This window comes from Chrysemys picta, chromosome 1, assembly GCF_011386835.1.
Source record: "Chrysemys picta bellii isolate R12L10 chromosome 1, ASM1138683v2, whole genome shotgun sequence".
NCBI classification, from domain to species: domain Eukaryota; kingdom Metazoa; phylum Chordata; order Testudines; family Emydidae; genus Chrysemys; species Chrysemys picta.
Window position 1 is genome coordinate 109,214,447 of NC_088791.1, and position 12,977 is coordinate 109,227,423.

Genomic DNA, 12,977 nt, shown 5'->3' on the forward strand with positions numbered 1-12,977 from the left:
ATGCCAAGAAATACAATTCCTAGTGTATAAACTTTTTCTTTCTCTTTTGCAAAATGACTTTTCTCGCTGTTTTGGTCTTACAAGCAGCTTCCAGTTATTGTTTTTATATAAACAGTATCATTTACTGCCTCCTCTCTCTTCCAGTGTTTACCTTCCTCAGCCTCCTCTTTTTCCTCCTTCTGTCCCTGTGCTAGATCTCTAACTCCATAAATGAGTGAGGCAGTAACTTGCTTCAACAGACCCAAAATCTCATTAGAGATGGAGTTCTCCTAAAATTCCCAGACCATAAAGCAGGAGAAATTGCTTTTTGGCAGTACGAAGTGTAAACCCAGAAGTGAAACACTCATTATCAACCAGGAAGCAGCTTATGTTCCACCATCAGGTACAAGACCGATCTTTGTTGGCTTGTAATTCTGAACCCAGTAGACTTGAATGGGTTTGGAATTGGGCAAAATGTGGTTGCCCATCCCTAGTACTTACCCTTGGAGACTTTTGTAACTGAGTTCCCTCCAACTCAGATTTCTTGTTCCACAGTTTTTTTTCTTTCCTCTCTAGCTTTTATTTTGAGCACCACTGTTTAGGAGGCTGGAGCCAAGCCAAGGCTAATATCTCTGATTGTTGGAAGGTAAGAGGTATACAACAATGATTAGCCAAGACAGATCTCCTCTTGAGCCCCAACACAAAATCTATTGAAATCAATGGACAGATTTTCATTGACTTTTAACAACTCTCCAGACAATGATAGTTGCAGTCCCTGTCTAGCTGTCCTATTTGAGATGGCCTATTCTTGACTGCTTGGTGCCCTGTCTCTTGGGTTTGTTTGTTTGTTTGCCCCCCCCCCCCTTCTGTTCCTTTTTACATCATCCTGTTTGTTGAAGAGTTGGGAACTGATCTCTCTGGGATGGTTTGCCTGGATGGTCATTGTTTTTCCCTCATTGTCTTTGTGTTTCTCCTAACTCTCTCTGGGTCTGTCCCATGCAATTGAGCTTGTTGGGTCTTTTACATTGATTTAGAATGTTTTACACCTTGGTTTTATTGCACAGTGCTTAAATATGCTGTGATAGGTTTCCTGAATGGGTTAAATACAAGTTACTGTTGTGTGGAAAGGAAAGAATGCAGGAAGAAGACACAGACATTACTATCTGCATAGTTCATGGACAGAAGCCATTTTCTCCCTCTCATTTAGAGTAAAAGGAAATTAGGATCGACATGACTAAGAACAGACCATCTCCTTGTGTCTCACTAGCTACTTCTTGGCTGTTGCCCTTTTATTTTGATCAGTAAGGAGCTTTGAAGAGAAAATGTATGAGTTCTCTCTGTGAATGAGCCTGTGCGTAGGAGAGCAATGATGGTTCAGGCCTTTTATTCATGGGTTTTATTTTAAGATGCCCCTTCATTGCCCTCCTATCTCTCCGCATTGTCTTGACCTCTGAAGCTGGACTAAGGTCATGGGAAAGTGCATCATTTTTTCCCAAACCTAGATATGTCTAATGCCCTGGGATGCTTATAATACTCCATCTTGATCTCCAGTATCAGGGAAGGAGGAAAAAAGTACCTTCACGTTAATAGTCCTTGCTAATTCTTCTTACAGGAATTCTGTAAGCTATGTCAGCATTATGCAAGATCATCCTTCATATTCAGCTTCATAAATAAGATTATTGACTACTCCATGAAGGACGGCAAGTTGGGGTATATCAGCAGGGATGCTTAGCACATGGCTATTCAACCCTAATATGTTCTTCTAGATATTCTAAACAGAACTTGGCTTAATGCTTAAATCTTTTGTTATGTTGGTTTCAATTGCTTTCTTCTGTGATCTTCATTTCTAAGGTATTCACTTGCCCATCATATTTCTCTGTCTCTGTAATAATTTACTATTATTAATTATTATTTATATAGCAATGTGGGTGTGCATGGCACATAGCAATATTCCTGACCCCAAACACTTGCAGTCTCAATGTAGGCCTTCATCCTCCAAAGACTTAAGCACGTGTTTCACTTAGACACTGTAGGTGCAATCCTGACCCCACTTAAGTCGGTGGCAAAACTGCCATTGACTTTGGCAGTCAGGATTTCACCACTTGAGTAGTTCCAGTTATTTCAATGGGGACTCCTCACTGTGTATAAAGTTAGGTGTGTACGTAAGGGCCTTAGGCCTAGTCTTCACTTACCGGCTGGTCCGGCGGCACGCCATCGATGTTCTGGGATCGATTTATCGCGTCTGGTTAAGACGCGATAAATCAATCCCGGATCGATCCCGGAAGTGCTCACAGTCGGTGCCGGTACTCCAGCTCGCCGAGAGGAGTACGCGGCGTCGACGAGGGGAGACTTCCGGCCGTGTCTGGACCGCGGTAAGTCCGGACTAAGGTACTTCGAATTCAGCTACGTTATTAACGTAGCTGAATTTGCGTACCTTAGTCCGAAGTCCGGACTAAGTGGGGACCAGGCCTTAGAGTGACACTTCATCTTGCTGCTCTAGCTCAGTACATGGTCCATATCAGATAAATCCATCACCTACAAAACTTTACAAATGCAATTTTAAAAAAAGGGCTTCACCAAAGCCCATTTCCCTGAAAGTGAAAGAAAATACAGTGCAGGCAGCTGAAAATAAGCAACACTAAGAACTGTTCGGAATGCTAGCATTTGTTCTCGTGGTGCCACCAGAATAGCTGGACAATGATGCAGTAGACCATCAGGCCGCTTTTGTCAGCTGCAGTTCAGTGTGGTGCAATATGTGAATGGTCCTGCTGGAGACAACTTCACAGGCTGTCTTTGGGCTAACAAACCAAACAAATAAGAAAGAAACAAATGGAAGCCAAACCCATAAATGGAAGCATAGCCAGTGAGGCACACTACCATGCTGAGAGAAAGAGAGTTTTTGCTTAGTTTATGTCCCTCTATGGCAGCTAGTCGACATAGAACTAACAGAGTAACTCCATTAGCTGGTAGCAGTCGTCGGTGCTTGGTATGTTTGATACTGACATTCCCAGTGCTATCCTAATTGATGATCCATGGTGGGTGTTGCTTGAGATTTCCCTCATTCCTGGTCCTTACCTTACAAATAACAAGGTTCTTCAGTGGGAAGCAAAGGAACAGAATCAGGAATAGGAAGTGTATGGACTCTGCTACTTTTTCTTTCATGTATAGTGTTGAATGAAGTCACTGAAGAGTGGACAGGACCAACTTTGATGTCTTTTAATGCCTTTGAGAAAGAAAGACATAGGGTGAAGTTAGGAATAATCTGTCATACTAATTGTACCTGCTCTGCTACTCATTTGCAGAAAAAAAGACACAGATTTTATACTCACACTGCACATTAATTTTCTGTTAGCTCCATCTATTCAGATGAAGTATTTAAAGAAAGCATTTTCCAGTCAATTGAGAACATTAAAAAATAGACTTCTAATTCTTTGGTATTCTTGTAATTTAGATATTACTTTAACTGAGGACATTTGTGACAAAGCTGTAATTGCATGATATGAATGAAACACCATGGCACTTTTATATTTAACTTGATATTGTAAATCATTACTTTATCCTTCTGCTGAGCAGCTGTTGCATAGAAGTGTCTTTGATGCCTAAGAGTAACATGATACCCCGACACACTGACGCTCCTCTAAATTTCACATGCAATCTTATCTATTTTTCTTGGGCCCCACATGGAATCATAGAATATCAGGCTTGGAAGGGACCTCAGGAGGTCATGTAGTCCAACCATAATTCTAGGCTAGAGGTACACTGGCACTTCATAGCTTCAGGGAAATGAGACATGGATTCAAGACACCCTTTTTGTTTAGTCAAGGGAAAGTTTTAATAGAATGAAAGGTAAAGTATAGGGCACCAGTGTATAGTGCCCTTAAACCCCTCCAGTCTCATAAATGTGGACAGCTAATTAGCAATATTATTAATCTGTATATTTTAACTGAAGTCTGGATCCCTGAGTGCAAGCCATTTGAATGCTGTACTGTATCTTTCAAGTAATTTCAGTTTAAAGGTTAATTTTCATGTTAATTTTCCCCCTTGCATGTCTAAAGATGAGCGCACAGAGCAATGGAAAATAGGTCCATGATTCAATTCATTTTGAATCAGAGGCCAACACTGGAGGCCAATTTAAAGATTACCCTTCCCCTTACCATCTGATGCTTTTGAAGTGAAGAGGAAGAGTCCTCTTCTCTTTTTTAAGAAGAGCTTCTTAGAGTCACTCATGGAGTGGGACCCTCTTCAGATGAGAAAGCTGAAATGGCCTGTTCTTAAAGATACAATGTTTGTTCCACTTTCTCAACCCCTGCACCGCCATCCAATTTGTCTACTCTTTCATTTTCCCGTTGGCATTTTGTTTGATAGTATATTCCTTGGAGCAATCCCATTATTTCCAAACATTAAGATTTCCTGGGATTTTGTTTAATGTAACTAGGCTAAGCGATACAATACAAAATTAAACTCCAGTGGGTAAAACTGGGAGTGAGGACTCCTGGGATTCTATTTCTGGTTGTGTCAGCTATTTCCTATATGGCTATCAGCCAAGTCACTTAACCCATCTGTGCCTCCGTTTACTCAGATATCAAATTGGGATAAAATGTCTCTCATCATGTTTGTGAGAATTAGACATTTTTATTTATTTATTTCTTGCAGAAAGTTTTGACTTTGTCAAAAAAAAAGTCTGAAAAAAATCAGCCAAACCCCAAAAGCTGTTGGCTGAAAACTGAAAAAAAAAAATTGGAAATGATACTGTGGTGCCTCAGGGTAGCTGTAGTTGAGTTGCTTCAAGTCACTGTTTTCTTCTATGCGCTGGGCTCCTTCGCTGGACTACATCGCCAATGTTGCACCATGTTCTCCCCCTTGCTGAGCTGTCACAGTGCATTGAGGGGAGGGATAGCTCAGTGGTTTGAGCATTAGCCTGCTAAACCCAGGGTTATGAGTTCAATCCTTGAGGGGGGGCCACTTAGGAAGTGGGGGCAAAAATCTGTCTGGAGATTGGTCCTGCTTTGAGCAGCGGGTTAGACTAGATGCTCTCCTGAGGTCCCTTCCCACCCAGATATTCTATGGGAGATGTAGTCCAATGAGGACCCAGCTGCAAATATCAGGCAGCCAAACTATATCTCCCATGAGGATCTGTGGTGGCATTTTCAAATCAACATTTTTTGTTTTTTGGCAGATGGCTGAAGACTTTTCAGTTTCCAGATGTTCCATTTTTCACCCGAAGTTGAAATAATTTGCCAAATGCAGGAACTTTGGAAAACAAATTAATTTAGTCAAAATGCCAATTTTTCATTGAAGAACAACTGACAGAAATTTTTTTGACCTGCATCAGTTGAGGCCTAGTTAAATGTTTTGAGGCAGCTCCAGCCAAGAGTGCAAGCAGTGAGTTGGGGCCTTCTAGCCCCCAGTTATTGACCCCCCACAGAATCCAGAGGGACCTGCATAGGGCATCTGATCCAACAGCCTGCCCTCCTCCCTCTGCCTGTAAATTAGAGCTGTAGCAGCCAGGATGGACTTAGAGGGACTGGGCTTTGGAAAAGTCCAGGCTCTGAGCCCCTCCAAGCTCCATCCTCTACAGGACTCAAAGGATCTGGGCAGAATCCCAGTTCTGAGAAGCTTTTTATAAATAAGGCAGTTCACATATTGCCTGTCCAATTAGTAAAGAAAAATGTGAGTATGTGGGTACTGGCAGCCACTTGGGGGTGAATTGTGTGTGAGTTTATGTATATGTGTAAATAAAATATTGGCAAATGAGGGAGGAAACTGCCATGGCTCATAACAAACCCCTCCCCCTCCCCCCCCCCACTTGGTTTTCTCTGTTGTTTGATTTATGGAATGAAATGGTGTCCCCTTGAACAGCCTGGCAGTTCCTGGGGGCAGCACAACTACATGCTGCACCTTGCTCAGGGCAAAGCTACAGTTTAACCTGAGCTGGCTCTGAGCTTAGGGAAAAGTTGGTTTTGTGCCCATGGACTAGGTGGTTGTGTTTTGCGGTAGGGCCTCCAGTGTGCTTGGCACTGCCATAACAGAAAGAGATACAGACCCGGTCTCAAAGAGCTCACAGCTGGAAGAGGCAAGTGAAGAAGGAAGGGAAAAGGCTAAACCACTACATCAAGGAGGCATTTAAATAAATATCAACTATTGCCAGGAGGACCTCTACTGAGCCAGTGAGCTAATTTATTGCCAGCATCATGGTAGAAATGGATCTTGAGGAGGGATATGAAGGAAGAGAGGGTGGTGACCTTACTGGTCACATGAGGGAAGGGGCGAGATGGAAGATGGTGCAGAGACATTTGCTGGGAAGACTGGTTGAGGCTGGCAGCACTGGCAAGGTGAGAGATACATAATGAGGCAAGAGTGAATAAGTAGGAATGGGCAGAGTTATTAAGGGATTTGAAGGTGAGGACAAGAAGGGAGACCTTGAAAAGGTTAAAAATGGGGAGCTAAAAGAGGGATTCAAAATGGGGGGGAATATGATCGGGCTGACAGGCAAGGAAGATTATTTTAACAGCTAAATAAAACAATGGCTACCCAGTAAAGGAGGCTAATAACAGAATGATGCAGATTTTATTGCAGAAATGTGTAGCAAAATAATTTCATTCCCGGCATGATTTATTTAAAGGATCTGGGCAGAAGCCCAGTACTGAGAAGCTTTTTATAAATGAGGCAGCTCACATATTGCCTGTCCAATTAGCAAAGAGAAATTTGAGGACATACAGTATGTGGATACTGGCAGCCACTTGGAGGTGAACTGTGTGTGTGTTTATGTATATGTGTAAATAAAATATTGGCAAATGAGGGAGAAAACTGCTTTGGCTCATAACAACCCCTCCACCTGGTTTTCTCTGTTCTTTGATTTACAAATAATCCAAGAATGAAATGTTGCCTCCTTGAACAGCTGTCCTGCTTTGATCCCTTGTTGTGCTGGGAACTTCACCAGTATTCATAAGGACTGGAGGGAAAACAAATTCCAGTGAACAGAGGCCACTGGATGGTTTGGAGTCAACACTCATATTGGCAGCAAGACCAGCTCCTTTGCCATTGGAGTCACACTTGATGCTATGGCAGGAAATCTGCACTGCCACTGAAGTGCCTAATTCTGTACTTAGCCTGGGGGAGGTGGCAGGAATGCCGATAGCTGGAGGGATTCAGCTGAGATGCTGTGACCAACTTATCACCTCAAAACAGAAGCAAAAGAAGCTCTAGACACCTTGGCTTGGCTTGTTTAGCCTAGCCAAAAGAAGGCTGAGAGATATATGATTGTTCTCTATAAATAGAGCAGAGAGATAATTATCATGGAGAGAGAGGAGTTATTTAAGTTAAGCACCAATGTGGGCACAAGACCAAATGGCTATAAACTGGCCATCAACAAGTTTAGGGTCGAATTAGGTGAAAGTGTCTAATCATCAGAGGAGTGACGTTCTGGAACAGCCTTCCAAGGGGAGCAGTGGGGACAAAAAAACCTAACTGGCTTCAAGACTGAGCTTGAGAAGTTTGTGGAGGGGATGGTATGATGGGACTGCCTACAATGGCATGTGGCAGATCTCTGACTGACTGCTAGTAGCAAATATTACCAGTGGCTGGTGATGGGACACTAGATGTGGAAGGCTCCAAGTTACTACAGAGAATTCTTTCCGAGGTGTCTGGATGGTGTGTCTTGCCTATGTACTCAGGGTCTAACTGATCACCATATTTGGGGTTGGGAAGGAATTTTCCCTCAGGTCACATGTGGGGCAGGGGTTGCCTTCCTTTGTAGCATGGGGCACGGGTCAGTTGCAGATTTAAACTAGTGTAAATGGTGAATTTTCTTAACTTGAAGTCTTTAAACCATGATTTGAGGACTTCAGTAACTCAGCCAGAGGTTATGGGTCTATTACAGGAGCAGGTGGGTGAAGTTCTGTGGCCGGCAATGTGCAGAAGGTCAGACTAGATGATCACGATGGTCTCTTCTGGTCTTAAAGTCTATGAGATGCTTCTCAGGGTTTGCATGCTTGCAGGGTACTGGCATCTGTTGGAAACGGAGCATTGCTGTGAATAGTATACAGGTATGTCTGGTTCCTTGGAGGTGGAAACTCCCCAAAGTTATGTGAATGTTTTTGCAAGATGCTAGCTTGACAAGACTGATTGTCATTTACACTAAGGCCCCTTTACACTGTTCTGGCTCCATAAAGTGACCTTATAGTTGGTATAAATTACATTACATTTACTCCTATTTTAAGGCCTATTTTTATTGGCAGAATGAGGTAAAGAGGCCTTAGTGCAAATGAGAAGTGCTGAAATACTAGTTTTGAAAGGACCTAAGGCCTGGTCTACACTACGACTTTAATTCGGATTTATCAGCTTTAATTCGAATTTACCCTGCAACCGTCCACACAACGACGCTATTTATTTCGATGTAAAGGGCCCTTTAAATCGATTTCTGTACTCCACCCCGACGAGCGGAGTAGCGCCAAAATCGATTTCAACATTTCGAATTAGGGATAGTGTGGCCGCAATTCGATGGTATTGGTCTCCGGGAGCTATCCCACAGTGCATCATTGTGACCGCTCTGGACAGCAATCTAAACTCGGATGCACTGGCCAGGTAGACAGGAAAAGCCCCGCGAACATTTGAATTTCATTTCCTGTTTGCCCAGCGTGGAGAGCACAGGTGACCACAGATAGCTCATCAGCACAGGTAACCATGCAGGCTGATAATCGAAAAAGAGCACCAGCATGGACCGTGAGGGAGGTACTGGATCTGATCGCTGTATGGGGAGAGGATTCAGTGCTTGCAGAACTTCGTTCTAAAAGACGAAATGCCAAAACTTTTGAAAAAATATCCAAGGGCATGATGGAGAGAGGCCACAATAGGGACTCAGATCAGTGCCGCGTGAAAGTCAAGGAGCTCAGACAAGCCTATCAAAAAACAAAGGAGGCAAACGGTCGCTCCGGGTCAGAGCCGCGGACATGCCGCTTCTACGCCGAGCTGCATGCAATTCTAGGGGGGGCTGCCACCACTACCCCACCTGTGATCGTGGATTCTGGGTCGGGGATAGTCTCATCAGCGACGCCTGAGGATTCTGCCGATGGGGGAGAGGAGGAGGAGGAGGAGGAGGAGGAGGATGAGCTTGCAGAGAGCACACAGCACTCCGTTCTCCCCAACAGCCAGGATCTTTTTCTCACCCTGACTGAAGTACCCTCCCAACCCTCCCAAGCCAGTACCCAAGACTCTGACCCCATGGAAGGGACCTCAGGTGAGTTTACCTTTTAAAATATAAAACTTGTTTTAAAAGCAAACGGTTTTTAATGATTACTTTGCCCTGAGGACTTGGGATGCATTCGCGGTCAGTTCAGCTACTGGAAAAGTCTGTTAACGTGTCTGGGGATGGAGCGGAAATCCTCCAGGGACATCTCCATGAAGCTCTCCTGGAGGTACTCCAAAAGCCTTGCCACAAGGTTTCTGGGCAGTGCATCCTTATTCCGTCCTCCATGGTAGGACACTTGACCACGCCATGCTTGCAGCAAGTAATCTGGTATCATTGCCTGACAAAGCCTGGCAGCGTATGGTCGCGGTGTTTGCAGGCATTCAAGCAACATCTGTTCTTTATCTTGTTGTGTAATCCTCAGGAGAGTGATATCACTCCTGGTAACCTGGTTGAAATACGGGAACTTAATTAAGGGGACAGAGGTGGCCGTTCCTACTGGGCTGTTTGCCTGTGGCGGAAAATAAATCCTTCCCTGCAGTTAGCCAAGCGCAGATGGGAAATTGGCCCTGAGCTTTTCGCGTTTGGCTAGCAGGGATCTTCCCTGTTACCAGCCATGCGGTGGGGGGAGGGGTACCGTGATCATCCCAGATAATTCATGGCGGGAGGGGGGCGGCGGCGGGGGTGTGTGTGGTTAGTTTTGTGTCTGCAGGGATCTTCCCTGATACCAGCCACGCGGTGGGGTGGAGGGGTACAGCGATCGTCCCAGAGAATTCATGGCGGGAGGGGGGGGAGTGGTTAGTTTGTTTTCTGCTGCTGCTGAATGTTAACAGAAAAACCGCAGCACTCTACAGGCTATGCTTGGTATGTGGGAAAGGAGGGCGCAGAAACTGTAAGACAATGGCTTACCATGGCCGCATGCAAGCCGAATTCTGTTGCCCAGACCTGTGATCTCTAGCAGCAAAGCCACAGGCACTCAGCATTAAGAGGCAAAATGCGACCTTGCACAGAAATCACATGTGCTATGTAATGTGAATAGTGTTGGTCACCGTGAAAGAGTATAAGCATTGTTCTGCAAAATGTAGCTTTTTAAACAATTCTCTCTTTTTTCCCCTCCCTACAGCAGCTGCAAATTCCTCAAGCCTCCCTCCTCCATCCCGAAGGTTATCACAGATAAGGCGTCGTAAGAAGAGAACGCGAGACGAGATGTTTTCTGAAATTATGGAATCCAGCCGCAGTGACAGAGCTCATCTGAATGAGTGGAAGGAAACAGTTTCAAAGTATAGGAAAGAAGCCAGTGAACGTGAGGACAGGAGGGACCAACGTGAGGACAGGAGGGACCAACGTGAGGAGAGGAGAGACGCTCGAGATGAGAGGTGGCGGCAGGAAGATCAGAGGAGGCAGGATGCAACGCTGGGGCTGCTGCGTGAGCAAACAGACATGCTCCGGCGTCTGGTGGAGCTTCAGGAATGGCTGCAGGAAAACAGACTGCCGCTTCAGCCCCTGTTCCACCCTCCCCCCTCCCCATGTTCCGTATCCTCCTCACCCAGACGTGTAAGAACGCGGGGGGGGGGGGAGGCTCCGTACACCTTCCCATTCCACCCCAGTGGACAGCCCAAGCAAAAGGCTGTCATTTTTTTAACCATTTCTTAGTGGCTTTTTCCTTCCCAGCAATCCTCCTCCCAAATAGCACCCGGGTTCCCTCCCTCTTTTTCTAATCTATTAATAAAGAATAAATGATTTTTAAATGATAGTGACTTTATTTGGTTTGAAAGAAAGCTGGGGGAAGGGGGAGGGTGGGTTCCTTACAGAAAATCAGTCAATAAAGGGGGCGGGTTTTCATGAAGGAGAAACAAACAGATATTTCACACTGTAGCCTGGCCAGTCATGAAACTGGTTTTTAAAGCTTCTCTGATGCACAGCGCTTCCTGGTGTGCTCTTCTAATCGCCCTGGTGTCTGGCTGCACGTAATCAGCAGCCAGGCGATTTGCCTCAGCCTCCCACCCCGCCATAAAGGTCTCCCCCTTACTTTCACAGAGATTGTGGAGCATACAGCAAGCAGAAATAACAATGGGGAGATTTCTTTGGCTGAGGTCAGAGCGAGTCAATAATGATCGCCAGCGACCTTTTAAACGGCCAAATGCACATTCTACCACCATTCTGCACTTGCTTAGCCTGTAGTTAAACAGCTCCTGACTCCTGTCCAGGCTGCCTGTGTACGGCTTCATGAGCCATGGCATTAAGGGGTAGGCTGGGTCCCCAAGAATAACTATTGGCATTTCAACATCCCCAACGGTTATTTTCTGGTCCGGAAAGTAAGTCCCTTGCTGCAGCCCTTTAAACAGAGTAGTGTTTCTGAAGACGCGAGCGTCATGAACCCTTCCCGCCCAGCCCGTGTTGATGTTGGTGAAACGTCCCTTGTGATCCACAAGTGCTTGCAGCACCATTGAAAAGTACCCCTTGCGGTTTATGTACTCGGTGGCTTGGTGCTCCGGTGCCAAGATAGGGATATGGGTTCCGTCTATTGCCCCACCACAGTTAGGGAATCCCATTGCAGCAAAACCATCCACTATGGCCTGCACATTTCCCAGAGTCACTAACTTTCGTAGCAGCACCTGAGTGATTGCTTTGGCTACTTGCATCACAGCAGCCCCCACAGTATATTTGCCCACTCCAAATTGATTCCCGACTGACTGGTAGCTGTCTGGCGTTGCAAGCTTCCACAGGGCTATCGCCACGCGCTTCTCAACTGTGAGGGCTGCTCTCATCTTGGTATTCTGGCGTTTCAGGGCAGGGGACAGCAAGTCACAAAGTTCCATGAAAGTGTCCTTATGCATGCGAAAGTTCCGCAGCCACTGGGAATCGTCCCACACCTGCAACACTATGCGGTCCCACCAGTCTGTGCTTGTTTCCCTTGCCCAGAATCGGCGTTCCATGGATAGAATCTGCCCCATTAACAACATGATCTCCAAAGCACCGGGGCCCGTGGTTTCACAGAATTCTGTATCCGTGTCCATGTCCATGTCAATGTCCTCATCATGCTTGTCGCTGCGCTGCCGCCGCCGCTGCCTCCTCGCCTCGTTTTTCTGGTCCTGGCTGAGCATAAACTCCACGAGAACGCGCGAGGTGTTTACAATGTTCATGACTGCTGTCTTGAGCTGAGCGGGCTCCATGCTTGCCGTGGTATGGAGTCTGCAGTGTTCACCCACCCAGGAAAAAAGGCGCGAAATGGTTGTCTGCCGTCCGTTGCTTTCATGCAGGGAGGGAGGAAGGAGGGAGGAGGTGAGGCTGTACCCAGAACCACCTGCGACGATGTTTTTTGTCCCATCAGGCACTGGGATCTTAACCCACAATTCCAATGGGCGCGGGAGACTGCGGGAACTATGGGATAGCTATGGGATAGCTACCCACAGTGCAACGCTGCAGAAATCGACGCTAGCCCCGGTACTTGGACGCACACCACCGAATTAATGTGCTTAGTGTGGCCGCATACATTTCGACTTTATACAACCTGTTTTTCAAATCCGAATTATATAAATTTGGATTAATCCCGTAGTGTAGACATACCCTAAGTCACACAGGCTCCTTCAATGAGATTTAGGGTTTTAAGTGATTTAGGTCCTTTTGAAAAGGGGATTTAGGCTCTTAAGTCACTTTGGTGCTTTACTTCAGGTCCTTAAGTCTTTTGTTCACCACCACTGGCCAAGAAAGGAGCAGTGCCAGTTTCCTCTGGACTACCTTGTCATTGCACAAGAGTATTGATGTGGAGTAACTGCCATTAGGTTAGGCTCCTATTTAGTCCTTAGCCTTTCTG

At 45.6% G+C, this 12,977-nt stretch overlaps 1 protein-coding gene across 1 annotated transcript; it reads left to right on the plus strand.

The window, feature by feature from the left end:
- The first annotated feature begins 8,280 nt into the window (after positions 1-8,280).
- Positions 8,281-10,840, plus strand: LOC135975499 (uncharacterized). The gene is made up of 2 exons (XM_065566679.1): positions 8,281-9,214; positions 10,287-10,840. Exons 1-2 carry the CDS (start codon positions 8,662-8,664, stop codon positions 10,814-10,816), a joined length of 1,083 nt encoding a protein of 360 aa, XP_065422751.1. The 5' UTR covers positions 8,281-8,661; the 3' UTR covers positions 10,817-10,840.
- Positions 10,841-12,977: the final 2,137 nt, after the last annotated feature.